The sequence below is a fragment of the Kogia breviceps genome, chromosome 5 (genome assembly GCF_026419965.1).
Source record: "Kogia breviceps isolate mKogBre1 chromosome 5, mKogBre1 haplotype 1, whole genome shotgun sequence".
In the NCBI taxonomy this organism is placed as follows: Eukaryota; Metazoa; Chordata; class Mammalia; order Artiodactyla; family Physeteridae; genus Kogia; species Kogia breviceps.
In genome coordinates this window covers 148,726,473-148,753,857 of record NC_081314.1, presented here as the reverse complement: position 1 = coordinate 148,753,857, position 27,385 = coordinate 148,726,473, and the positions used below count along the sequence as shown (strand labels likewise).

At 66.2% G+C, this 27,385-nt stretch overlaps 1 protein-coding gene across 1 annotated transcript in view; it reads right to left on the bottom strand.

The window, feature by feature from the left end:
- The window catches only part of COL18A1 (collagen type XVIII alpha 1 chain), a 44,980-nt gene that overhangs the window by 8,702 nt on the left and 8,893 nt on the right, over positions 1-27,385 (bottom strand). The window contains 30 exon segments of the mRNA XM_067035268.1: positions 956-1,018; positions 1,507-1,549; positions 2,086-2,154; positions 3,446-3,520; positions 3,773-3,826; positions 4,029-4,055; positions 4,950-5,024; positions 5,256-5,318; positions 5,509-5,535; positions 5,617-5,646; positions 6,119-6,208; positions 6,472-6,507; positions 6,819-6,890; positions 7,323-7,358; positions 8,149-8,175; positions 9,419-9,481; positions 9,828-9,959; positions 11,070-11,096; positions 11,966-12,028; positions 12,851-13,009; positions 13,164-13,217; positions 13,524-13,610; positions 13,697-13,759; positions 14,906-14,932; positions 15,261-15,392; positions 15,737-15,813; positions 18,116-18,245; positions 19,964-20,023; positions 20,815-20,904; positions 25,053-25,600. Of these exon segments, the coding sequence (XP_066891369.1) occupies positions 956-1,018; positions 1,507-1,549; positions 2,086-2,154; positions 3,446-3,520; positions 3,773-3,826; positions 4,029-4,055; positions 4,950-5,024; positions 5,256-5,318; positions 5,509-5,535; positions 5,617-5,646; positions 6,119-6,208; positions 6,472-6,507; positions 6,819-6,890; positions 7,323-7,358; positions 8,149-8,175; positions 9,419-9,481; positions 9,828-9,959; positions 11,070-11,096; positions 11,966-12,028; positions 12,851-13,009; positions 13,164-13,217; positions 13,524-13,610; positions 13,697-13,759; positions 14,906-14,932; positions 15,261-15,392; positions 15,737-15,813; positions 18,116-18,245; positions 19,964-20,023; positions 20,815-20,904; positions 25,053-25,600 (2,499 nt within the window).

Genomic DNA, 27,385 nt, shown 5'->3' with positions numbered 1-27,385 from the left:
GGTTACTTTCTTCGGACCCGTGGGGCCCTTTATGGTCTCTGGCTCCTCTCATCCCCGTGAGGACTCAGCCTGTGGCTCGTGTTGACGCTTCGCGTGAAGGGTTCCCTGAACCTTGCCCTGGTGTGGAAGCTCGGCCGTGACACCTTCAAACGCTCTTCTGCCCCGGCCGCGCCCGCGTGTCCTCACCCGCACGCGTCTGACCTTCCTCGGCGTGTCCTCCGGCCCAGCGCGTCGCCCAGACGCCGGGCGGACCCCGCCCTCCTCCTGAAGTCGCACAGAATCCTCACGGCCCGAGGCCGCGGGTCTCCGGTCCCGGAACTAAAGCCGCCTCTTGCGCGTGGGCTCCAGCTCTGCGCTGCCGTCTCCTCTCCACGTCTGGGCATCATCGCCGCGGCTCAGGCCAAGCCTGGACTCCTGTCGGTGCCGGCTGGTCGCTTGCCCGCTTGGGAACCCCAGGCCCTCAACGAGCTCATCTTCCTCAGGGGGCGGGGTTTTGCTTCTGCTTCTGGCAGCTCGTAGGGGAACCCCGAGCTCACGCAGACCCCGGCCGTGCCCGGGACTCCGGCTCTGCCGGCTTCTGCCTGGCCTGCGCCGGCGTCACGCTTGTTCTCCCGCCGCACCAGCTGCAGTACCAGGACTCCGCAGGCGGGGATCCTCGCCGTCCCAGGGGGCAGCCGGGGTGCCGGGAGTTCATCCCCCGGATGCTCCGGGCCGACGAGGCTCCCGCGATGCACTGGGGGTGCCGGGTCTCCCCGGGAGGTGCACACTGGGGCCCAGCCCCGCTCCTCAGCGAGTGGGGGGCCGGGACATCCTGCCTGGCCACCACCTCAGGCCCCTGTCCTTTTAGCCCCCAGCCCTGGCCCGAGGCTGCGGGGTCAACCAGGCGTCCCGAGGGCTTCCTTCCTCTGGGAGCCGGGCGACCACACACAGCCCGAGGCCCCCAGGGCACTCTCACCTGGTGGCCCGGGTGGGCCCACTTCACCTCTGTCACCCTTCGGTCCGGAAGGCCCCTGGTGCCCTGGAGGGAAAGAGACCCCAGCGCCTGTTACTGAACGTGTGACAGAGGCGCCTGGGACAGGCCCTCCTGCCCACGCATGGCGCGACCCGCGTGGGCACCGCGTGCACGGCAGGCCTGGACCGGGAGGGGCAGCGCGTGAACCCAGGGACAGTCAGAGCGAGAGCTTGGGCCCGCTGGTCGCGCCCCAGGGGCTGCCGCCTCTGCTCCCAGAGGCCGCGCCGCACCTGCAGGGAGGGGCTCGAACTAGCAGCAGCTTGGACGAGGAGCGGGAGCTGGACAGCGGGTGGGCGGCCGGTGTTCACTCGCATCCGCGGCCGGGCCGCCTGGAGGGCTGGGCTGGGGGGACCCGGGAGCCCAGCAAAGGGGGCCGTGACCAAGTGGGACTGCGGGGCCCGGACCATCCAGCACCCCCGTGGGGCCGCCCGCACCCTGCCCTGAGCGGTGGCTGGAGGGGTGACCTGCCCTCCCCGAGGCCCCAGGACCCTCACCTGGCAATCCCGGGGGTCCAGGGCGGCCAGACTCCACAAACGCCTGCGAAGAACGGGCCAAAGATGGCCGTTGAGAGAGACGCTCTGGAGATTGAGGCCACCGCCTGCCCGCGGGTCTGCGAGGCCACACCCCCAAGCAGCCCTGCCCCCCAAGACACAGAAGCAGGGAGGGGGAGGGAGGGGACACAGGGTTTGGAGTCGGGAGCCCCGGGCACGGCATATGACTACCCCACGTGGTCACTTCACGTCACTGAGCCTTGCGAGGTAGGGGGTGTTCACCCCCCAGGACCCCAGGGCTCGAGCTCAGGAGCCCCGATCCAGAGAGCCCTCCCCCGACCTCACTTCCCCTGCGGGCTTGTCTGCTAACCAACGGCCCACCGGGTGCGGCCTACAAGGCAGGTGGGCCAGGGTCCCACCACCGCGCCCCTCCCAGAAGCCCCCCGCCAGGGGCTCAGAGGCCGGGGCTCCGGCTGCCCTGCCTGGGGTTCAGCCCTCCCGGGTCAGCAGAGGGGAAAGGAAGCCAGTGCAGGGAAGAGTGTGAGGACACAGAGGGAACAGCAGGGATCGCCGGTGACTTACGTTGCTGTCATAGACAGGAGTCCCGGGAGGGCCCGGGGGGCCTTGGGGCCCGGGTGGGCCGGGCGGACCCTGCGTGGGGGGAAAGAGAAAGCCCGGTCAGTCAACAGTGGCCATCGACGCTGGCCAGGACAGCAGATGTGGGCAGGAGCCCTTCTGAGAACCACAGTGAAGTCAGAAAACGTCAGCTGGAGAACGCGTCCACTTTACTCTGTGGTCGTGGGGTCCCCGAGGGCAGAGCTGTCCCCGTCCCGTTCCCAGACCGGAGCCCTGCTCAAATCCTCCCACGGGAGACGTGCGGGCGGCCGTCTGGCCCGGACACGGCCTCGGACACGGCTCGCGTGGTTACTAGCTGCCAGCCGGGTGAAGGTCGGCTCCGTTCACTCGCGCGCTCGCAGAAAAAGGACAAACGGCCGATTCAGGTAGTGTCAGAAGAGCCTGTTCTGAAAGTAACGGCTCACTCGCCGAAGGGCTGGCCTGAGTGACGAAGGTGCCTGGGGACAGGGTCCTGGGACCTCACGGGCACCTGCTCTCGGGCCCCTGGGCACCTTCGCCCCTACCCTGCGGCCGAGGAGAGAGGGCTGGCGGCGGAACAGAGGCACAAGCTCAGGCCCACGAGGAAGCTGGACACGCTGGACGCCCTGACCAGGGCGCGCACAGGGTGGCTGGCGCTCCGCCTCTACAACTCAGAACCGCGGGGGGAATTCGAGAGCCCCCCGACCCCCTCGACGGAAGTGGCCCGGTCCACCTCCACCTCACAGCTCTGCAAGACGCCGCCTCGTGTTCTGAGATTTCATGAAACCACCGCAAGGAGGAGGGAGCCCGGATGAAGACGCGCAGTGACGGAAACAGCGGAGGAGCCGCAGCCCGAGCCGCTGCCCTCAGGACCCCGCGTCGCTCGGCCGGGCCGGGTGGGAGGAGGTCCAGGAGAAAAGGCACCGGGTGCAGCCGGCGCACCCACTGGGCGCCCAGCGGGATCAGAGGCGAGTCCTGCACCTCGGTGGCACCGTTTCAGGTAGCGGTGATGATAGGGCCTCACCCGGGGACTTTACCGAACCCTCGGCTCCCAAGGCGGCAGTAACTGCAGCGTGAAGGCGGTCGGAGCGAGAGCCCCACGGGCCAGAGGCGCCCACCCCAGAGCCCACGCGGCCTAGAGCCCCTTCTGAGAAAACCATGCCGGGGCCCTGTCCGGTGGCCTCGGCGCGTGCGTGTGCGTGCGCGTGCGCACACACGCGTTCGTGTGCGTGGGGGTCTGCGTGTCCGAGGGCCACGAGGCTGCTCAGAAGCCTCCCCCAGGTGAGCTCCGGGCCCTGAGCCACTGCGGCCAGGCCTCCTGCCCCCGCCCGCCCCGCAGGACACTCACCCTGGCGCTGAATCCCACGCCGGCATCTCCCGGCTCCCCCTTCTCCCCCTTCAGTCCGTTCATGCCGGGGCGCCCCTGGGGCAGAGCACAGCGGATGGCAGCCGTGAGGGCGGGCCCAGCAGCTCCTGTGCCCACCCAGGGCCTCCGCGGGGTGCCCGTCTCTCTGCGGCCCGGGCTGCCCGCGAGCGGGGCTGGAGCGAGCCGCGCTGTGGCGGGGGGTCCCCGGGAGGAGGACAGCGGAGAGCCTGCAGCCCACTCCCCTCCGGGCCCGCCGTCCACGTGGGCCTGGGCTGCTGTCCACGCCCGGCGCGAGACCCGGGGACTCACCGGCCGTCCAGGGAAGCCAATCTCTCCCTTGTGCCCGGGCCGCCCATAGGGACCCTGTGGGGGGAGCCAGGTTTTAGGGGAGCCGTGACCGGCCCCCCACCCCGCGGTCTCCCTCCCGACACCCGCCTCCGCACGTAGAGGCGCAGCTGGGATAGAAGCTCGGCTGCCTCGCCTGCCCGGCAGCCAGGCCGGCGACGGCGCCCTCCGCAGCATGCGCACGTGCACGCGCGCCGTGGGGAAGCCTGGCTCTACTCACCGGGGGCCCTCGGAAGCCAGGCTCACCCTGAACAGAAAACCAGAAGGCACCGTTAGGTGGGCGTAGGTCACGCCCCCCAGCGGGCAGCCCCCGAGGGGTCCCTGTGTCTGGATGCGCCTGGCGACACCCGAGGCACTGACGACACCCAGGAAGAAAAGGAAACAGCAACAGGGAGAAAGCTCCGGACTGGGGTTTGTGTCCCGGGGCCCACCCCAAGGGCCCTGAGACCCAGGGGGTCGGCCCCGCAGCGCCCGGGCTGCAGGGGTCTGGGGGCCCCGACCTCGGCTGTGACACACGGTCTCTCGGCCCATCCCCCGGCAAGCCTGGGGGGCCTTTGGGGACCCCCTGCAGGCCTGTCCCCAACAGCCTCCTGATCCAGACCCAGCGCTCCCCAGGGCTGGGGGTCCCCTGCTGGGGGGCAGGGGACTCAGGGCACAGCCCCCCGTGGAGCCCATTCCCAAGCCCAGCCATGCTTGGCCCCCTCCTGAGGAAGGCAGGCCAGGATCCCTGCCCCCAGCGGCACCGCCCCCAGAGGGCCAGTCGGGCACCACAGGGGCACAGCTCCCACAGGAGAGGCCCAGGCCGGGGCCCCCAAGAGCCCCCGGCCCCTCTGCAGCGTGGGCTCCGCTGACGGGCAGAGGAGAACCAGGGGTCAGCCAGGCTGAGGCTGAGCTGAGGTGCAGGCCCCGAGGGGCCCCGAGGACCCTCCCACCAGGGTGGTGGGAGAGGAACAGACGGACGGGCGAGGGAGCCCGGCTGCGGAAGCTTCCAGAGCCTGATCGGCAGAGGCTCCCACGCACGGGCAGGAGCTGGCTCCTCTCAGGAGGACAAAACCCTCTGTGCCATCTCCACGGCCCCCAAGCCCCGCTGCCCGGGCCAGGCAGGACAGAGGGTGCAAGCTGGGTCCGGACGCCCCCTCACCTTGGCTCCTTTATGGGAGGAGGTCAGCGCTCTGCCGTCAGGGCTGAAGACCACGCCGGGCTCACCCTTCTCGCCCTGGAACAGGGGGGCATGTAAGGGAGGCCGCCTCAGGCAGGAGCAGGCCTCGCGCTCCCCCAGCCCTGCAGGGAACGCCCCGCGGCACCCATGCGACAGCTCAGGACACGGAGCCACGAGTGGGGCCTCCGGCAGGTCCAGGGAAAAAGCCAGAGGGGAATCCGCACCAAGTTCCCGGGCACGGCCCCCTCCCCCTGAGCGGTCACCCGGTGACCCTGGACGGCCCCTCACCTTGGGTCCCGGGAGGCCCTGCTGGCCTCTGGAGCCCAGGTCCCCCTTCGGCCCGGCTGGTCCCTGCAGGAGACACAGAGCGCTGCCCGGAATGCCCCTGGCTCCGGGCCGTGACCCCCCGCCCCGCCCTAGACGCCCGCCCGACCCCCCTGTCTGGATGGGGTCTCCGGCTCCGGTTCCTCGGCCTCACGGGGGCCCACCCGGCCCCCCGCCTGCGAAGCAGAGGCCCCGCGCCCGCTGGGGAGCTACTCACGGTGAGGCCTGCGAGCCCCGCCCGGCCCTGTGGAGAGAGAGACAGCGACGGTCAGGACCGGCCGCGGGGAGGTGCCCGGCGCCCAGCCCGTCCCGGGGCCGCACGTACCTCGGGGCCCAGCACGCTCGCCAGTGCCCTCTGTCCGTGAGTCAGCAGAGCCGGAGCCGGTGTCCCGGAGGAGGAAGGAAAAGGACCACGTTTACCATGAACACCCAGCTCCCGTGACATTACCCACACAAGACCCACAGAGAACACCAGGAAGTCAACGTGAAAGACATCTTCCTGCCTTGGGCCTCAAGGTCCCTGAGACGAGAGACGAAGCCGCCCCGGGAGTCCGCTCCCGCATCACAGAACCGGCCCGGGACCCTGGGAGCAGGGGGACAGCGCCCCCACCCCCCGGGGTGCTGGGCATGGGGGCCTGTCACAGCCGGAGTGGGTGACACACGGCCAAAAAGAACGGCCAAAGGGCAGCTCTGGAAGGGCCAGCTTCGATGCCAAGAAGCCCCATGGAACCAGCAGACCGGGACCCCGGTGTCTCTGGAGGTGGCCCTACAGGGGGAGGGCTGGGGGCCTGGGGCAGAGCACGCGTCCACCCATGCGGGGTTCTTACGTCCTGCTCCGACACGTAGACGACAGGCCCTGGGGGTCCGGGGGGTCCCGGGAGGCCTGGCTGCCCCACTCCGTCCTTCCCTGGGTCGCCCTGGAAGAGAGTTTCCCCCGGGGGTTGAACTGCAGCCCAGCCCGGACTTGGAGGGGCTTCCGGTGCCCACGGGGTGTGAGGAGGCGCCTGAGGGCGGAGCACCGTGGCCCACAAGCCCCCACCCCAGGCAGGGCAGGCTCTGAGCCCGGATCCCGCCCCAGTCCCTGCACCACGTGGGCGGGCACGGGGCAGAGGGCAGCGCCCCGGCCCTGCCATGCACCTGCCACCCGTCCATCGACACCCGCCAAGCCCCACAAACTCACTTTCTCTCCCTGGGGCCCTTTTTCTCCTTTTGGTCCCTGGGGAGACAGGAAGGAAATCGTTCATCATAAATAGCACACAAGCCCCGCCTCCTGGAGACCCCAGGCCACCGGGACTGGCCCGAGTGAAGATGTGGAGTTTCCCTGCACTGACCAAATGGGGCCTGGAGGGTGGGGGGTCAGCCACGCAGGAAGCCCCCTAAGGCAGCCGGGACGGCCGACTTACGTCCCACGGAGCTGGGGTCTCCGGGCCCTGCGGGGACCCTGAGATACACACTGGGTGCCGGCTCTCACCCAGGCGTGGCCGCCTCGGGGGGTGTCAGCCGCAGCAGCCCTGGGTGGCCACTCACCTGGAGTCCGGCTGTGCCCTCCCTGCCAGGAAGGCCGGGGAACCCAGGAGCTCCGTCGGCTCCGGCCTCTCCCTGCAGAGGACATCAGGAGAGCACGTGTGTCAGCCGCGGCACCCGGCGGCCACGGCGTCCCGGAGCTGGCCAGGCTGGGGCTTCCGCCGGCCCCCAGCCCACACCCGATTCAGCCTGGTCTGTTGACCAGGCCGAGGGAGATTCGACCTGCTCGCCCTCCTGGGGAGCGCCGTGGGGCGCAGGGCGGGGGACTCTGCTACAGAGCTGGGATGGGAGGAAAGCTGCCCCACGTGCAAACCTGGGGGGCCCGGGGGGGACGGGGCACAGTGGGGGGAGGACGCTGGGCCTGGCGTGGACTCACCCCTGTTTACTGAGGCCCCAGGCAATGGGGACCCACCAAGCTCCTGGTCTCAGCCTGGGGACCCCACCCTGCACCCCAGATCAGGGCTGCTAATGACTGTGGATTTCCTGAACCCGAGGTGCTGTTCTTACCTTGGTCCCTGGTGGCCCCATGACTCCAGGATCCCCCTGAAGTGGACAGAGGGTTCTGTGGGGCCGCGAGCGCTGGCCCAGGCCCCAGGCAGCGCCCAGCCCTCCTCAGGTAACCCAGTGGTCCCCACGCCGCACCCCGCAGCTCAGAGCTGAGGGCCCCGGGCCCGGCGCCCACCCCCGCGCTCAGAGCACAAGGCCTGGACTGTTCTGGAGGCCAGGCCACTGTTTCCCGCAGGAGCATTCAGGTGACTCCAGCTTGAACGGTTCAAGAAAGCTAAGAAGTATGTCCTTCTAAAAAAGCCGTCTTTCCAACTGTCTCAAAGGTTTGCAAATTAAACCGGAACGCTCTAAGGGACCGGGTGGCACAGCTGGCCCGCGGGGGGACCCTGCGCTCCCGGACCGCACGGGTGCCAGAAGAGCACGGTGGGGCTACTCCTGCCCTCGCCCCCGCCCCCCCGGGAGGGGTGGGGGATGCTGCCCCCCGGGAGGGGTGGGGCGGGGGCAGGACCAGGGAGGCAGGGCCGGCGGCGGCGAGAGAAGCACCCAGGTTCTGCCCCCCGGGCTGGGGGCTCCTTCCCTGAGCCCCTCGCTCTCCCCAAGTCCGCACACACCTGGCACTCGTGGAGCCAGAGATCTGGACTCACGGGGTAAGGAAGATGGGACGGCGCCACCCCCTGCCTGAACTGGGCTCTGGGGACCGCCTCCCCGTTAGGCTCTTCTTTACTTTGCAAGTTTCCCGCGAGGCACTCAGGGCCACTGAGCAGTAGCTCCTGGCGGGGAGGGGGAGGGCGCTGGGCGCCCCGGGGCTAACGAGTGTCTCACTGACCTTGACTCCAGGCCGGCCGGGCGGTCCCTGTGGGGGGCAGAGAAGGAAGAGGGCCGGGTGGGCGCTGCTCCCACCCCTCGGGGGAACAGCCTTCCCCGCAAGACAACTAGCCCCTCTCATGAAAAACGGAGGAAAAGGGCGTTTGTGTTAACGGGGGCGCGCACACCCCCAAACCCCACCAGAGGTGGCCTGTCCTCGGCACCACGTGGCGTCCCCCACACAAAGAAGCCGCGGGGAGGACACGAGCAAGTCACCCCAACACCAGAAACGCGCATTTTATTAACCAGTAACAAACGCATTTGAACGGATGGGATGCTGCCTTTGGGCCTCCCCAGGGCACTGGCTGCTTTAACCCCACCCGAGGGTCTCCATCACCCTGAGGCCACGCAACAGCCCACAGACCCCGCCAGGGGTCAAGCGGCACTGGAGTTGTGTCCTTGGACCTAGAGGAGGGGACCCTGCCCCGCGACCTCGCCCTGGCACCTTGGCTCAGATCTCACCTGACTGCCCCAAACTAAGCCTTTCTAACGCACACACGGAAAGGCACCAACTTAAAGGGGCAAAACTTCACCACAGAGTTAGCTTCCGCCCAAGTGAAACTCCTCATCAGCGGTGCTCAGAACGGGAGGCCCTCACCTGGAGCCCCACCACCCTCTCGCTGGGCTCGGACTCCAGGGGCCAAGCTGGGCACTGGTTCGAGGTCCCCTAAGGACCCCCAGTGGGGTCTGTGTCGGCCCCGCGGGCTCCTGGGGGAGGGAACCCTCTCTGCCCGTCCCGGGCATCCTGGCCCCGGGAAGTTGGCCCCTCGTGTGTCCGTCCGGTCTCAGCTCGGTGACCTCTGGACACGATCCTGACCAGTGCACATGTCGATGGCACAACAAGGTGGGATCTCGTAGGAGTCCGTCCATTTTTCATAGGGAAAGTGTCCCCATTTTTCTTTAACTAAAGTTCTGCTCAGGTCAAAACTGCGTAACTTCCCCAAACTTAGAGCCACGAAGAGAACCGGACTAGTGTCTCCCAGGGAGAACCGTCTTTGGGGCCCGTCCCGCCCCGTATGGCCCTTCAGCTCGACCTCCAGCCGCATTCCCCACACTGGAGACTGGACTCTCTCCCCAGCGGCCCGAGGTGGACGGTGTCCTGCAGGCAGGTGGCTCGCAGGCTCTGCGGGGCTGCTCCTGGTCCCACCGGAGGCCAGTTCCAGGGACGCTGCCCCGGAAGCCCCCAGGCGGCCCCGCCCCCACGCTGACCCGGCCCAGCCCTGGGGCGGTACCTGCGGCTCACCGGCACCTCGGGCTGTCGACCAGAAGGGGTCCCCGGAGCCTTCCATGTCGTCCTGGAGGAGGACACACAGGGACGCCAGGGTCTGCGTGTCTTCTCATAGGAAGAGACCCGCCCCAGGCTGGGCAGGGACCCAAGCGCCCGAGCGGGTGGATTCTGAGGCTGGGGCTGCCCGCTGCAGGGCCCCCGCTCGGTGGGCCACGGGGACGGCAGGGCAGACACCATGCGGGGCTGCCAACGCCCCCCATTCAGCGTTCGCACGCGGGGAACTCTGTCACCAGCCAGGAGGGGCCCGGGTGGGGGTGGCGCCAGTCTGGCTGCTGCATGGCAGCGTGGGTGCCCGAGGGCGCCTGGGGCCGCAGAGCCGGGCTCTCTGGGGGCCGGGAGCAGTGGGTACTCACAAACCCCACAGCGAGTCCTGGGCCTGGGGGCCCGGGGGGGCCCGGGGGCCCTGGTGGTCCTGCTGGTCCGGGGCGTCCTGCCAGGCCGTGCTCCCCAGGCGTGCCGACGGGGCCGGGGTCTCCCTTGCTTCCCTGCGCAGGTGGGAGAGAAGGTCACCTCCCTCGGCCCTCGGGGTGTCCCCAAACCCCAGGCGCCCCTGCGCTGCAGCTGCACCTGTGTTTTTTACATCTGAAGAGCCAGGGGGTGAACAGCCAGCCAGGAGCTACGCCAGCCCCACAGCACCTCTTTCTTCTGGCCTCACCAGACTTTACCCACTTAACACGAAACCACCGAGCAAGACCCCCAGGTGGAGGCCTGAGACGCTGCTTCCAGGAGGGGGAGGACTCCACTGGAGGAAGCGGGGCGGGGGGCCCGGACCCCATTGCCACGGGGATGAGGGAACCGCGAGAGCGTCTGTGACTGGAGCCGGCCCAGGCACCTCCGTCAAGATACTCGAGGGCCCTCGCTCGGCTTTGAGCAGCCTGGGTGGCTGACATCCAACTCTGGTGTCCAGGGTCTCCCACGACAAGTGGAGTCTGGCCTCACCTTTGCTGAATTTCACCCCGGCTGCAGCCTTTTCCCTCACTGCAGATCTCCCCAGCTTTCCCCGTTTATCCCTGGAGCCCGTGCCCGGGTGTGCATATGCACGCGTTGCGTGTGCGCGCGCGTTTACACGCCCAAGTCTCTACTCTGAACCTCGTCCCTCCCTCCAGGCCCCTCCGGTCCCACCGTCATCCTCCCCCTCCTCCCCATGGGTTTTCCCGGCGGACGGGTCTGGAGCTGCACCACCACGGCGGCCTCCCCAGTGACGGGCCCTCCCTCCTGGGAAGGCTGTCGGTGTGGCTCATGGAGGGGCTGGGGTGGCCTCCCCAGGACCTGGCCCGTGTGACGGTGCTAGGGACCCACTCGGGCCACGCTGGGGCCCCGGCACCCCCCTCCTCCGCTGCAGCCCCCGGGGCCCCAGGGCTGCCTGCCTCCGGGCACATCTGCTCTCGCTTCGCCCCCGAACCAGAACTCGGGTGGAAACAGCCTTGCGGGACAAACGTGGTACCTGCTGCCAGGGCGGTTCCTGGCCGGACCCCACGATTAGTGCCCGGGAGCTCGACCTCTCGGCCGCCATGCCCTCACCCCCACCCCCGTCCCCTCAGCTGGCGGGCCCATTCCGTCCGGGAAGAGCGGTGGCACTGGGGCTTTGTCTGTACCTTGGGTCCTGGGGCGCCCGCCTCGCCCTGCGGGAGGAGAGAACAGTTACTACGCAATCGGACCAGGGTGCGGGCAGCAAGAGAGAGCAGACAGCGTCTCACTTGCTTTCTCCCGACCCACGAGGTCAAGTTTTCCCCTTGTATCAACTATCTCTAAAACTCCAGGTGTCTCCTCTTGGCCCTGGCGCACCCCTGGCTGTTCCTGCCGTCACCCCTGTTTCAGATGGGGATGGAGGCTCAGCCGTGGAGGGGGCAGAGCTGACCTCACTGAGCAGCAACCCTCGCCCCCCCGCCACCCCTGGAACCAGCAGGAGAGTCCTTCTAGCTCAGCGGCTGCAAAGCAGCAAGCTCGGAGCACAAACGGTTCCCTTAAAACTAGCCTCCTCTGCTGAGCCCCAAACAGCCAGGTTCTCGCTGAAAGATCACAGGGAAGTGTTATCTCCAGACGACTGTGTGGGGGTATCTCCCGTGGCCCATCCCCGAAAAACCACGTGGAAACCAGGGGCCCCGGTTACAGGTCCGAGCAGCCTTGAGAGTTTCTCCATTATCAATGCAACCAAAATGGAAACTAGAAATAAAATGTCCAAATCAAGTAAAGCATCAATATTCTTCAAAACCATGAGGCTAATTGTCATCATGGAGAAAGAGCATTATGTAGTGAAGCCCTGGATTTTTACAGGAGCCCCAGCGGCCGGTTCTGAGCCGGTGTGGGAAGCCCAGGGTTCCCTGGCTGTCGGACCAGACGGAGAAGACGGCGGCTCCCTGTTGGGTTAAAGCCGTCACCGCCCTGCCCTGTGGCATCTCTCCTCCGTTGACCCGGGGCCGCACCATCCAAATACCCACACGCCCTGGGTGCTAGGTCAGGGCCGCCCCGGCCGCCGGGGCGAGTGACTTACAAGGCCGCCTTTCTGGCCGGTCTGTCCTGGTTGTCCATCTTTTCCTGGAGGACCTTGGGGTCCCTGCGGAGAGAAGAGCGGAGTGTGAGGCCAGATGGAGAACGATTGGGGTTTGCAGAAGACCCTCTGTGCATCCGGCACCCGCAACACTCCCAGGACGCGGTCGAGTCCCACGGCTCACGGGAGACCCGCCCACGTGCACGGTCAAGGGCGTCGGACAGCTCTGTTCACGTTTTTATTTCTTTCTTCCCCCTTTTTAGTTTAATTTGAGTTGCCAATCAAATTAGGGAGGGTGAGAAGAGCCACCAGCCCCGCAGGGAGGGGGCGGCCTCACGTGCAGAGGTTGGGGCTGGTGACCGGCCGTGGACCCTCAGTAAAGGGTCATCACGCCTTCAGCAGGAAACCGTGTGGCCCACGGGCTCTGTGTCCCGAGCACGTCTCTGGGTGGCAACCAGGTGCACACCCTGGTTCCTGGGACCCAACCTCAACAGCGACAGCTCCAGGCGCCTGCCAGGCCACGGTGCCGTGTGCCCAGTGCCAGGAGGGGGGCCTGCAGGGCCAAACGTGGGCCCGTCTCGGCCTCCCATCCTCCGGGCATCAGCACCAACCCCGTCCCACGAGTCACCCCCGAGACGGCCTCTGCAAGGGCAGGGAGGTGAGCGGCTGTCACGTGGGCACCAGCGGCTCGGCAGCCAGAACCACGGGGCTGCCCACCCAGGTTCCTCCCACCCTGGGGGGCCCAAAGACGGGTGGCCCCCCAAAAGGTTTTGGGGGGGAGGACGGAGGTGGTGAGGGAGGCTTTCAGCCAGACGGGGGAAGGCCCCACGCTCACTGTCCCCCCGACCCAGACGCGGACCCAGGCAGGTGAGGGGAGGCGGGCCTTACTGGGGTCCCAGGATGCCCGGGGGGCCCATCCCGCCCAGGCACTCCGGGAAGGCCTGCGGGTCCGGGGACGTCCGAGCTGTTCATCCCGAAGCGGCCTGGCTCTCCGGGCAGGCCTGGGACACCAGGGGGCCCAGGGGGGCCGGGGAAGCCTCGAGGGCCCTGGACACGGAAAACACAGAACCATCACTGCATGCAGCACCGGCCGGAGGAGGCCCACCGCACCCCACCCCGCCGGGCCTCGTCGCCGCCCAACGGGCTCCGCCAGTGCTCGGGGACGTCGGGGCAGCGGCCGCCCCGGCCAGGGGTCACTCACGCGGAGGCTCTCCAGGTCGCCACCAAACCCGGACCCCTCCATGTCGATGAAGGTCTGAGGGGAGAGGCCGAGTCACCAGAAGCCCCGACGGCCCACCTGCGGTCAGCCGGCGAGGCCGCACCCCTGCCCCGCGCTCCCCCGCGAGCACCGGCCCTTGGCGCTAGCCGTGCGGGACTGTCACAGTGACCTCGAGCCCCCCGACCCCCGAATGAAAACACCCGAGGCGGGTCAGGGGCCAAACGCCCGGGGCCTGCGCACGCCCCGGGGAGGGCCGGTTCCGGACGGAGCAGCGCGGCATCGGAAGCCAAGCGCGACCAGAGGCCCCTTGGCTGCGACCGCGGTGCAAGAGAGAGGACTCACCAGCCTGTCGTGTCTGAAGGAGGGTCCGGGTGGTCCCGGAGGCCCCTGGGGTCCTGGGGGTCCCCTCGGCCCGACCCCAGGATCCCCCTGGGAACAGAAGACCCCTGTCACACCAGGGTTCACAGACCCACCTCGGGCCGCGCCCGCCCCACGCCCGGCCCGTTACCCCTCACCTTCTCGCCCTTGGGGCCCACGTCCCCCGGGGTTCCTGGGAAGCCCTGCGGCCCGGTGTCCCCCTGGAAGACATAAGCCAGGAGGCTCGGTCAGGAGAAGGCCCCGTGCCCGTCACCGGCCAAGCCACCACCGACACGTGGCTCTGTGCCTACGGAGATGGGGCTGACACGGGGGCCGCAGGGGGGCACCGCCAACCTCGGAGATGCGAGGCCGCCGCCAGGGAGCAGCGGCCCGCAGAGGTGACCTCGGCGTCCCGGGGACGCGGGGCCGGAGGGCGGCACCCTGCCCGTCGCGTGTCTGCGTGCTCGCGTGTGCTGCGGGGGCACCGAGGACAGGAGCGCCTCCGTGGGTGCTGCCTGGGTGAGCGGGCGGCGGCCGCGTGGCCGAAACGGCCCCCTATGTGTTTGAGCCTCCGCACGCAGGGCGCGTCCGACTCGAGGCCCCGGCGCGCCCCGACCCAGGAGCTGGCTAAGCCGGTCACCGGACCCTGGGTTCCACACGTGCGCACACGTGCACCCCGCTCTGCAGAGGCTCCCCGCGACGACTGAGCCAAGCTTTGTCCTCAGGCACCAAGAGGCCGACGAAGGACAGGCCGAGTCCACGTGAAACGTCCCCGCCGTCCTTCCTGACGTCCCGCCGGGCGTCCGCCGTGTCTCCGGCTCGGTCCTGAGAGCCTCCCTCCCTGCCTTCCCGTCACCATTTGTGGGCCCGTCGTTTCCCAAATCTTTATTTGAACCTTCCTGTGTCATTTTATTCTGTTATTATCAACAAATAGCATTTGTTGATTTTTTAAAATCCAGACTGTCTTAAGATAGAAGCTGCCCTACCCAGCGTGGCGGCTGACGAGCCTGTGGTTTCTCCTGTGCGCGTCTCTCTTCTTCTCTACGTGCCGTGTCCCCGCTCGACCGCCCACCCCCAACTCCAGGCTGTTCCTCTCTCACCTCCAAGAGTGTGGAAGCTTTACTTTTACTTCTTTCCTTTTCTTTGTTTCCTGGTAGCCTACACGTCTCAATACACACACATAACTTTATATTTCTCTGTCAACCGTGATACTCTCTTAACAAAAGTTGCATTTTGAAAATGGCTGCATTTTGAAATCTCTTCAGTTTGTTGAACTTAGAAACAGTCACTGGGTGGGGAAGAGGGGAGCCTGGGCACTCACGCCAATGTCACAGGTAACACAGGTTCTGAAAGAAGAGGCAACTTACAGGTTTCCCATCTGCGCCAGGATCACCCTGCAAAGTGGGAGAGAAACCGTTAGTGACAGAAAGTCACACCTGACCCCACCCCGAGCTGAACACGGAAACGGACCCCTGTCCCCCCGGCCTCTCTGCTCCACGGCAGGGTGGCTCTCTGCACGGGGCCGGAGAACGTTCCGTGCAGGGCACTGCGGCCGCGGCCGCGTCCCCGCCCGCGGCCCTGGGCTGGCTCTGTCCGCCCCCTGGCCACCCTCCCGCTGCACCCGGGGAAGGAAGCGGCCGTCCAGAGGCCCGGGGCCCTGCTGCCCTCTCCCCTCCGGCCAAGCCCCCGCCCCCGGCTGGACCCAGCAGAGACAGTACTCACGGGCTCGCCATCCTTCCCCGGGGGCCCCGGGGGGCCCTGCGGCCCGGGAATGGGCTGTGCATCGGGGCTCTGCACGGCCGGGCCGGGGGGGCCCCGAGCGCCTGGTTCTCCTTTCTGCCCCTTCAGGCCTTGCTGGGGACGAAGAGGAGAGGGTACAGGCTGGGGCGGGGGCACACAGCGGGGTGGGGGGGCACAGACGAGACAGGCACAGGGGACAGGCAAGGGAACGTGCTCGTGGATGCGCACGGGGCCGGCACGGTGGAGCCGGCACCGACAGGGTCTGGCTGCCCGGTGTCCCCTACACCCGCCCCTGTGCTCTGGCTGGGGAGCGTCCCCGGCCGTGGACACCCAGTGCTGCCGGCGCGCACGGGCACAGGGGGGCATGGAGGACAGCCGGGAGCCCCAGAACTCTGTCAGGGTCCCCGGTGAGCAGAGCAGGGGCTCCGACGGCTCTGGGGTCCCCGTGGTGACCTCACCTCTTTCAGGCCGCCCCCGGGGCTCCACTCGCTGCCGTCCCACGGGGCAACTGTGCTCAAGCTGGGGAAGGTGTGAGCTGTAGGAGGCAGAGGTGGCCGTCAGCCCGTCCCCAGGCTGCCCCCTGCCTGACGCCCGCCCCGGCCGGGCCCCGCCCCCTCGCACTCCCATTTCCCCTCCCGATGACCCATCTCTCGCGACCCTTCTCCCCTGAGGGCCAGGCGTCGCCTGGGAGCGAGGGCCTCCGAGAACCGGCTCGCGTGTGGGAAGCGCAGCGCTCTCCTGTGCGGTGACCTAACCCAAGTCTCCCCTCGCGCCCAACCGCGTCCCCGTGGCTTCCTTTTGGGGGGCGGTGATGGTGGCGGTTCCGGGACCCGTGGAGGGTGAGGGTCGGTCCACCCGCCAAATCCGGCCAAAGCCAGCCTCAGCCCCCGCCAAGGACGGTTCCCACAGAGTTGGGAAAGCAACAGAACGGCACAGGGGAGAGTGCCCGCGGCATGGGCGCGTGGCCCCAGCACATCATCCAGCGCGTCCCCCCTCCCCCGTCTGCGGGTTCCCCCCACTGGGCACAAGACGACGCCTCCCCTTTGTGACGGACAGGAATTTGGGGGTGGACTTTGAGACTGTTTCCCCAAAGCTTTCACCCGATAGCGTCAGCACCACTGAGTCAATTACACAACGGGATTCAAGCCGCTTTCCAACGTCCCGCTTCCTGAGGGGTCTGTGGCCTTGCGAGGTCCCGATCTCACTCTGACAGTGCCGGGCGCTGAGCTTGGGGGCCGGACAGGACCTAAGTTTCCAGGCTCGCACAGCCCTGGGGGACGTCCGTGCCCATTTCCAGAAGAATTCGGGGCCACAACCCCCCATGCCCACCTGCGGCCGCCCCTGGGCTCTCGCCCTGCTCAGTACGCGAGCCGGCCGGTGCCTGCTGGGGGCACTGTCGCCTCAACCCCATCCCACCCCGCAGACCCGCCAAGTCACAAGTCAGCCACCAGAGGGCACCCCATCCTGCTCCACGCTGGCCTGGGAGGACACCTCCCAGGCCTCTTCCTGTGTTAGCACGATTTAAGGCAAAATTAAAATTCCTGCCTCAGAAACACTTAAAACCGAAAAAATGTCGCTCAGAGAAAGCAAAGGCCTAAATAAGCCAAAGGAGACAGATCCTGAGTCCGGGCTCGGAAGACTCAACATTAGCTGGACGCCCAGGCCGGTCCCCACGCTGACCTGCAGCGCCAAAACCCTGGCAGCCCTTCTCGGAGAAACTGACATACGGATGGAAAATTCACCCGAGACCGCGAAGCACGCAGAACCCCAGAGCGGCTTCGTAAAGGAAGAGCGAGGCTGGAAGCCGCACCCCGCCTGAGCCCAGGCTTCTCGTAAAGCCGGGCGACCAGGACCCAGTGGAACAGCTGTGAAGACGGTGAGACAGGGTCCGGCACGGAGCAGAGTCCAGACAGGCACATACGCACAGCTGTTCTCAGCAAAGGCCCGGGGCAATGCCGAGGCGAAGCACACGCCGTCCAACGAACGTGCTGGAACCACACACGAGAACCACATCCTGTGGATCACAGGCCCGAGTGAAAAGCTAAGACCGGGCCGGCTTCTCAGACGTGACACCGACACCGAGACCCATAAAGAACAAACTGGTAACTCTAATTTCATCCAAGTTAAAACCTCGTGCTCTTCCAAGTCACTATTAACAAAATGCAAAGATAAGCCGCAGACTGAGAGGCTATCTGACAAAGGAGTCGTGTACAGAATATAAAAACTCTCAGAAATCGATAAGAGGAAAACAAATGGCCCGTTAAAAAACGGGCATGAGACTGGAACAGATTTTTATTAAAGAAGATACCGGAGTAGCAACGGGAGGGGGACGTGGGCCCCGTGGCAAGCAGCAACCTTCGTGGGCGCCTGCGTGCGGCCACGGGCAGCTGCGCACGAAGACACGGTCCACTTCCCAGGGTGGCCCGGGCGTCCGCGCCTGTGCACCCTCTGGGCCGGGCGTGGTGGGGGGTGTCCCCGAGCCCCAGATGCTGCCCGACTCCGCGGAGGGCCTGAGCAGAGACACCTTTGCACCTCTGCCCTGAAACCAGCTCTCACATCCTCCTGGGGACCCTGCTGTCCGCAGGTTGGGAAGTAGCAGCACCCTTGGGACGGTCCCACAGATCCCTCCGGGGCAGCAGAGAGTGAGAAAGAAAACACAGGAGGGACCACGTCCACGGGGCAGCTGAGGAGCCGCAGCCGGGGCCGCGAGGGGGTGTGCGTGTGACGGGCAGGAGCCCCTCCTCTGCCGCGCGGACACAGACACGTGCCGGGCGCGCACACTGAACGCACACGCACGCCCGCTGACCAACGCTCACGCCACCCCGGCAACGCTTTACCTGCTGACGAAGACGCCGTGGTCTCCTCCTCCATTTCCTCAGTCCTGAAATCTTCCTGGTTGCCCACTCCAGCCAAGGGTGGGGAAGTGACTGGAGGAGCCCCGGGAAGCCTGGGTCCCAGGGGTGCGCCCTGGGGTGAGAGTGGGAAGCAGCTCTGTTATTCAGCGGCGCGCGTGGCCCGTGAGCGCGGGCAGAGCTGGCAGGTTTACACGCGTTCGGTTGTAAAACGAGATGTTTACGGCCTTCAGGAAAGTTAAGAAGGAGCCACCAGAGGCTCCATCACAGACAGGAAGAAGCTCGAGGTCTCTCCAGAGCCATTTTCTTCTGGACAGCTCCGGGGGTGTGGGGCTCCTCGCCCTGCAAGTCGGCAAGTCCCCCAACCCCCCACACCCGGAGGGGTGGCTGAGCGCCGGCCCTTCCCCTCCCCCCTCAGGGCCCAGGACGGCCCCTCGGAGACTCGGGGAGCCCCAGTTCCTGCCCGTGGTCCGGACAGTGACGGGCACGTAGCCGTCACCACGGCGGGCACCCACAGAGGGAGGGAGCCTCTGCGTCCACTGCACGAGGGGAGGGGTGGCCCTGCTCTGTAAGCCCGCCTCCCTGTCCCCAGAGGCACCCGGAGCTGCGAGGACGCGGGCACCAGCGCAGTGAAGACGCTTCCCGTGACCAGCCGTCCACACTTGGCACAAGCCCCCTAGCGACAGCGCTCGGGAGACAGTGCTGGTCCAGGTGCCCGGGACGGCGTGCCTGCGAGGCCCGTCCCAGGGCTCCCCCACTGCCAGGTGGGCAAGCGGCGCCTGGCGCTGGACACCAGGCCTCCCCACTACAGCCACAGCCCTCCGATACGGGGAAGGTCCCCGGGGATCCAGAGCTGGTCAGCCGCCGACACCCCAGACCCCGTGGGTGGGGGCGGGCAGAGGCACGGAGGACCACGGAGAGCGTGCGGGGGGCGCTGAGAGGCCGAGGCGGCCTGGACCAGGCTGGGCCCCACCCAGAGGCTTCCGCACAGCCCCTCCTCCCTCCCCCACTGCGGCCTTGGCCAGATTTCCCGAAGCAGGAGCTGGCAGGGACGGCTCCCTGGCTAGCGCGCTGCAGGCCGGATGACTCCTTCCATCTCTGGCTGCCCCCGCCTCCAGTCTGTTGAGAGAGGCCCCGCGGCTGCAGCGCTTCTCGCCTCGGCACCGGCACGGCGGGGACACTGCCGTCGCCGCGGTTTGTGCCCAGGGCTCCTGGCTGGAGATGGCTGAGGAGTGGACGGGCCACGCGACCCTGGCAGGGCCATCGTGGGCACCACCCTCTGACACCCTCCGGGGGGCGGCCGGGCGCCAGAGCCAGCGCGGCTCCCCGAGAGCTGCTCTGGCCAGTGCAGGGAGCCCCGGCGTCCCCGGCGTGCGGGGGGCCGCCAACCGCCCACCCCAGGGCAGCTCAGCACTCCGCCCCATCGCGGCCCCTCAACGCCCACGCCCTAGGAGGGGGCGATCTGTCCAAGCGGGAGAAGGCTATGGCCCTGTCACTCCCGAGACGCCCCCAGCCCCGTGTGTGGCTTTGGGCCGCGTGGGCTATGGAGCAGGGCTGGCCCGAGTCCCTCATGGCCCCACAAGCTGACGGGAGACGCAAACAGATGCCAAGGTCACTCAGACAACCGCACGAGGTCTGGAGCAGACACCGGATTCGAGAGAACATTCCCCCCGAGAGGAGGCTCGGCCAGAAGGCGCGCCGGCCACTCAGCCAGAGCCCCGGCCCCCCGCCTCCAGCGGGAGTTTGTCTTGGCCGCCCGGGGAGCCCTTAGAATTCGCACACGCGTGTGCACACGTGTCCCCGGCACGCCACCCTGAGGGCCCCGGCACTCACCAACTCCTCCCCGACGCGCTGCCAGGGCTCTGCGAGGCCGCTGCCCGAGTCTCCTGACGCCTGCGGGGTTGACAGGAAACAAGCCGGTGAGCGAAGCCCCCAGCCCCCCGGGAGCTTGGAGGGGGGGAGAGGGCGGGCTGGGGGTGGGGGTCAGGGTGGTCCTCGACGGGGCACGTGTCCATCAGACCACTTAGAGCGAAAGGCCCGCGGGAAGCGAGCTCAGCGACCGGCCGACACACAGACCCGCACGGAACGCGTTCCTTCCTCTCGACGGGTCATCCTGTCCCCGGGACGCTGTCCTGGGAAACGGCCGAGAGGGGAGGCCCCGCCCAGGGACCCTCGGGCTCGGACTCAGCGCGAAGGTCTTGCCCCCTCTCGCCTGCCATGCTCCCTGCACACGGCTGAGACCTGGGCTTGCCCCAGGGACGCAGGTCTCCTGCCCGTCTGTCCTTCATGCACCAGAACTGGTGTGCTTTCCGCCTTAGGTCCCACGGGACCGTGTGCGCACACACGCTCTCACACACACACACATTTTTTGCTCTGCCGACTACTAGTGACTCTATCGCCAACCGGCTATCCTAGGGGTGATTTTTAACCTTTAGGTTCTGTAAGTGTTTCTGTGTGGAAAGTTCTAGGCAAGGGAGGTTCCTTCTCAGGTTACAGGTAGATAGATAGAAACGTAATCCAAGGTAACATCGACCCGAAGTGGCATCTTTCCAAAGAGACCTTTCTGGTCCCGTTACTTTGGGTTTCCAGGCAAGGCCACCCCACTCCCAGCCTCGAGTCCCTCCTCCCGCAAGGTGGGGGAGGGGAGGGAGCCCCCTGCCTGAGCCCAGGCAGCGGCCACTCACCCTATCATCATCGTCCTCCTCGTCCGCATCCAGGCAATGCAGGGGGCTCACCTGGGGGTCCTCACGCAGCCTCAGATCCGAGATCAGGCCCTGAACACAGAGGGGAAGGTCACCAGGGGTCCCGAGGCAGGAGGCCCAGGGCGCAGGGAGACCCCGACTCAAGCTGCAGCCAGCTCGGAGCCCGGCACCTCTGAGGCCAATTCCAGGGGTGGCATCACGGCGGGGGACACCACAGAGGGTGGCATCACTCACTCCCCCTCCTTTCCCTCTTCACCACGAACGCTCATCACCCTCTCGCGGGCTCCGCGCTCCCTCTGTGGTCCCAGCCCCACACCAGGTGCCAGGACACAGCACAAACACATCTCTCGGGTCCCAGTGCAGAGAACGGGTCAGCAGTGTGCAGTGCCCTTGGAGGCGGTGTCCCCTCGGGGCATGAGGCCGACGGCACCGGCCGGGGGGAGGTCAGGGCAGCAGGCACGGAGAATATGCGGGACGTAGGGCATCTGGGCGTGACCGTCCCCACACAGACACTGTCCCGAGGCGAGGGTCCCCACACCAGCCGGCATCAGGCCAGTTGCTCGGCAACAGGCTGCGGGACCCCGGGAGGAATGAGGGGCAGGCCACGCCCGAGGCCATGCCCGAGGCCACGCCCAGCTGGGAAGCCGTCAGCGGCACAAAGGCCGCAAGACCCGCTGCACGCGCTGGACGGACTTGCAAGCAGAGGTTATGAAATCCAGACCGCCTGCAATCTGTCCTGTTGCTGCCTCACCAGGGCCACTAGACTTAAGAGTTGTGTGCAGACGAGCAGGGCCCCAGGCCGTGAAAGCGCAGCCCTAGTCACTGGTGCTGGGTCTGTCTCCCTGGGACCTCAACTCCGGGCACCCCGGGGCTCTCCAGGGGGCCTCCCACACTGAGGCGCGTCAGGGGCGTCTGCTCCACCTGGAAGGGCCGTGTCCCCGCCCAGGGCAGTGGGGCTGAACAAGCCTGGACGCGCGGTGGGTGGGCCGCAGCCCTCCTGGGCCTGCTTCGCCCCTCCTCACCCCCGGCCCCTCCCTCCTCTGCTGGCTGACCCCCAGGTTGCCTGGTCCCTTGTCACCTACCCCGGCTGTCTCTGCGATTGGCCCACACCACCACTGTCCCATTTCCCATATGTCCTGAACTGACTGGCTTCTGACCAGCTTCCCACATCAAGCCCCAACTCCTCAACTATCTGCATCAAATTCTATTACAAGCAACTCTCTCCCTATTTCTCCATTTCATGAAGTCAGGAAATTGCGTGACTGCCGCAGGACTGCGACCGGTTACGCTACGGGTCCAGGTCAGTTCAGATGACTGACAGAGGGGTATTGGGAGAAGCGAGTGACAGTGACCTCTGGTGCCCCGAACTGTCCCTCAGTCAGGAGCAGCAGGTCTGGCGTGGCTGGACTCGGGGGCCACAGCGAGAGGACTGAGGGGTGTAGAGGATGCCGGAACTTTCCCCGCCCGCCGTGCTCCATCCTTGGGGCCAAGCCTACCCAAACCTGGCGTGGCTGGTGGGCACCCTCTTGGCTTCAGTGGACCAATCACTTATGTCTTATATAACGTGGCCAACAAAGCCGCCTGCTGAGGAAAATTCACAGCCTCCAGCGCCCTCATCGTAGAACAAAAGCGGTGAATGTCCAACACGAGGGGCACAGCTGGAGCGCAGCCAGGGAAACTGGGCCGTGTCTCTTGTTCTCAAGCACAGTCCTGCCCTGGCCCAGTACCAGTTTCGGACAAGGGTCCCAGGAGGTCTGAATAAATATATGACTAAACGTCTACAGAAACCTGGGTGAAGAGGAAGGTGGCTTCATAAACAGAAAAGCCAATAGGAATGAGAAAACAGGAACACTTTCAACAAAGAGAAACGAAGTCAAGAAAATTCAACTACATAGTATTTGAAATAGTTAAAAAAAAAAAAAAGAATGAGGTCAATAACCACTGAAAAAGAATTGGAAGTAACATTTTAAGCGGAATGTTGCAACAACTGGGTGGAATTAGGGATTTCCCAAGAAATATTTATTACCAAATAAGCTCAAGAATAAGAATGAACGTCAAAGACCAAGGACGTTCATAACTCTTGTGACGGGAGAAAACAACAAAGGGTCTGCAAGGATCGTCAGGGGGGGAGCCGGGCTGAGTGCTGGGTGGTCGGCAAGGGGCTGAGCAACGAGCTCCGGAGCCCATCGGGGGGGGGACACCCTGGCTCATTCCCCACCCTAAGCTCAGTGCTCATCCGGGCCAAGTCTTCACAGTCACACGTGTGAGTGATTCTTTCCCAAGAGTCTGAATCCAGAGAGGCTGACAAACCCTGTCCTAAACCCATCTTGTCTACGCCTCCCCCCCGACAACACGCTTCACCTCTCACTTGGCTGGAGTCTGATCAAACTCCCAGAGAGATATTCCTGGAACTGGAGTCCGAGGGGACAGAGGAGCCACACCACACTGGACTCAGCTGGAAGTGGCACGTGATAGCAGGGGGAGGGGCAGCACCCTGACCCTGGTAAGCAGGGCTCCAGACAGAGCCGGACAGTCCCCTCTGCTTCTGTCTCCTGCTTCTGTCTCTCCAATCTTCAAATATTTTTCTGGGTGTCTGTTCCAGGCCAGATTTAACCACATAAACACTTCAAATATCCCAATGGTTAAAAAGAACGACTAGGTGAAAAGGCAAATGAAAAACTGGGAAATAAAATCTGCAGAGTATAAAACAAATGATGAGTGTCTTACATACATAAAGAGTTCATATAAACCAATAAGAAACAATTGAAGCCATTAAAAGAAAACCGCAAAGGACGTAAACAGGCTAGTCACAAGAAGAAATACAAATAGCCAGTAAACACGTGAACTATTAAAGTCTGTTTTCACTCACAACTAAGAAATGCAAATTAAAACACCCAGACACTGTTTGCCTGTGGATCTAACCGGCAAGTGTGTTTTGCACAGATGACCCCAGCCGGGTGAGACCCTCTGGCTGTCCTCGATGGAGGAAGGCAGTGACCCCTGTTAGCACCGTGAGACAGGCAACCCCTGTCCCCACCAGCACACGAGCAACTTTTCTTTTAACGTGTTAAGGAGACATGGAACTTATGGGGGAGATTTCTGTCTAGAGAAGCGTGGGAAATCTCACAACTCGCCAGTCCGCACAGCCCCTCCCTGGATAGAACGGCTCTCTCCCACTCCTCTCCAGTTAAACAAGTTTGAGAATCAAAATGAAAACACGAAGAGGCCCAGTTTGGTATCAAAGTCCTGCCGGCTCCCAGACCCCATGGGTGAAAGTTGCTGCCAAAGGTGAAAGGTCAGCTTTCAGAACGAGTCACCAGGACTTAGAACAACTTTAACCAAGCAGCCTTTGTCTGGGCAATAATTAACTTTCTGTCCCCTGGGGACACATCCCCCATTAGCACACACAGGGACCCCTGTCTGGAGCGCCGGGCGGGGCGTGCCAGCTGCAGAGCGGCTGCAATGTTAGAATTCAGGGGCTTGTGGATCAGCGCCTGCTGGAGGTGCCCACGCGCTGTTTCCAGGAGGCGGGCTCCGGCGAAAGGTTCCAAGAACTGTGAGGGCCAAGGGCCCAGGAGAAAGACTCCACTAGGATCTGGGATCTACCTCCCCCCAGAAGTGAAGGCCGGGGCCCGGCCTGGGGGAAGGGGCTCCCCTGGGGAAACGGTAGAGACCGCCACATGCCAGTCACCGCTGGGGAAATCTGCCCGCGCTGCTCTGAAGCGGAGGCCTGCCCTGGGCTCACCGGCCACGGGGCCACTGCACACTTAGGCAAACATAATAACCAGCGCGATGAATGCTGGTGCATGGCGCGAACCGCCTGGCCCGGCCCGGCTGCTGTGCGGCCACAGCCCCCAGAAAGGCCCACCCCCAGCGGGCCACTGCCGTCTTGAAATTCTTAATTTTCACCGTGCGTGGTCCGCTGCTGGGCCCGGACAAAGCCCCCTGCTCGCTGATGGCGGGGGGCACCACGCCCACGTGCAGACACACATATGCACACGTGGGGTGGGGCCCCCGACGGCAGCAGAGGTGGGTATCCAGTGAAGAAGGCGGTCCCAGAGCGGCAGGGGAAAGCCCAGGGGAGCTGGGTGGACCAAGGGCCTGCCCCCCCTGGGGGGTTTTCCTGTCCCCGGAGCCCCTGCCGCAGCAGGTGGGCGCAACCGTCGTCCCCATCCCCAGCCCGTCCCCCCGCCCCGGGCGCTGGCGGCCATCGCGGTTACCTGGAACTTGTCAGGGTCTGCTCGGCCGGCCTGGGCCACGAAGAGGCGGGCGTCGGGCTCCAGCTGCAGGCCGCGTGGGGGGCGCACCAGGGGCTGGCGCTGGACCTCCTTGCAGTCCACGAAGAGCGCAGCATGCGCGCCGTCCACGGTGAGGGCCAGGCGCGTCCAGCGACCGTCCAGCGCGGGCAGCGCGAAGCTGGCGGCCGTGTGCGTGCGGGCGGCACCAGGCTCGGTGTAGAGCAGCTGCACCTGCTGCCACGCCCCGCGCGCCGCCGCCAGCTTCACGCCCACCAAGACCACCGCCTGCGCCGCGTCCGTGACCGCGAAGAGCACGCCCGCGCGCGCCGACGCCGGCCGCACGCGCAGCAGCACGGAGAAGTGGCGGAAGAACGTGCTGGGCAGGAGGCTCCGGGCCGCCCAGCCGTCACCGCCCACGTTGGCGCCGAACTCGTAGGCGGGCCCCACGTCGGGGTCGTGCACCAGGGCCACGTGCCGCGGCAGCGGCTCCCCGAGCAGCGGCTGGAGCCCCACCTCCACGACCTGGCTCTCTGTGGAGAGAAAGACAGCAGTGAGGCCGCGCACCCCAGGGGGACCGAGGCCCGGCTGCCCGCCCACCCGCCCCCACAGGCTCGCTGCTTCCAAGCGGGGCGCAGAGACCCTCCCAAATCAGCGTGGTGGGAGGGGCAGGGGCACAGCCCGCTGGGGACCCCCTCGTTGGCACAAGGAGCCACCTCCAGGTGCCGAGGGCTCGAGCCCGCCCCCGTTCCCACACTGGAAGCACAGGAGGAACGCACCGGACACCGGTCAAGGTACCCTCACCCCACCCCGGACACTGGTGTAACTTGAAGACGTCGAAACGTTACAAAAAAGACAGAGATGCACACAGGGGGTGTCCTGAGCTGCGTCTACACTAGGAACGTCCGGAAAGGAATTACACTCCCAGGAAGGGAGGCCGTAAAAGGGGCCGCGTTTCTTGGGGTCCCGTCTTAGCTGTGGTCTCCAGGTCTGCTCACGCTTGGTACCGCAAGCTCCGCCCCCGCCTCCCAGGTTGCTGGGGGTCTTACCAGCTGGCGGCTGCTTCAAGGGGCTCCTCGCTGCCAGTGTCTACACCGGACGCCACACACAACCGCCCGACCTGGACGGGGCTGCCTGACGGACGGCCCTGGCCTCCTCCCTCACCGACCGTTCACACTCTCGGCCCCACGCCGCTCCACCCATCCTCTCAGTTACCCCGTGGGCCTTCGTCCCTCCTCCTCCTCATGTGGTCAGCGACCCCCCCACCAGACGGAGCCCCCTCGGCAGCACAGGCCCAGGCCGGGACGCAGCCACGGTGCCTGGACCCGCCCGAGCCGTGGGTGCAGCGTGGACAGTGCCGCTTGCCAGCGTGTAGGGGCCGCCGGTGGCCTGGACTCATGATCGCGGGCACCGGGGGTGTCCAGGGCTGGGGCCGGCAGGGCCTGCCTCTCTGTACAGGGGACGTGGTCACTGGCCGCCACAGGAGGGGGACACACCATTGCGAGGAGAGGCCGGTCCGCCAGAGGCTTCCCTGAACGCCCACACTGCCGGGCAGGCTGGGGGCTTGGGGGCCGTAGTCTGGCCGAGGGCCCCCCGAGGCCTTCCCTCTCGAGACCCCCCCCCGTAATCTGGGTGCGGTCTGCCTCCAAAATGAGGTCCACGGGGAGACGCTCTCCCGGGGAGCGGCTGCTGGCGTGTGGGTGTCCTGACCAAGGCGTGGGTGAGCCCGCCCGCGTGCACGCGACTATGCGTGCCGGTGACAGCGTGGCCGCGTCCCTGCGTCAGCGTGTGCTGGGCGCCTGGGGTCTGGCCCCCGAGCGCAGGGACTTCCTGGGACAAAGCAGAGGGAAGAAAAGCTGGACCCCAGCTTCCTAAGAGAAGCCGTGCCTTCCAAAGAGCACCCCGGGAACAAAATGTGAAAAGAGAAGAGACAAGAGGTGCCCACACGAAGGCCAGGGCTTTGGGTACCCGCCAGGCCGGCCCCTCCCGGACAGCGGCGTCTCTGCGTGGCCCCGACTTCCCACAAAGTGGGCTCCCCCTCGGCCTCACCCTGCCCCTTGCAGGCAAGACCCCTGTGCAGATGAGAAGTGGGGAACAACCAGGGCAGCGCAGACAGCAGCATCCACGGACCAGTGGCCTGGCCTCAGCGCCTGCCCAGGGTAAACGGCCCCTCACAGGGGCGGGGGATCTTCCCCAATACCCTGGGCTCCGGGAGGCCAGCAGTCACTTTCGGCTCAGAGACAGACCCTGCTGTCCACCCAGATGGCGGCTGCTATACGGTCCCTTTGTATCGGAAGTGCCCAGGGCCCAAGTGTCCA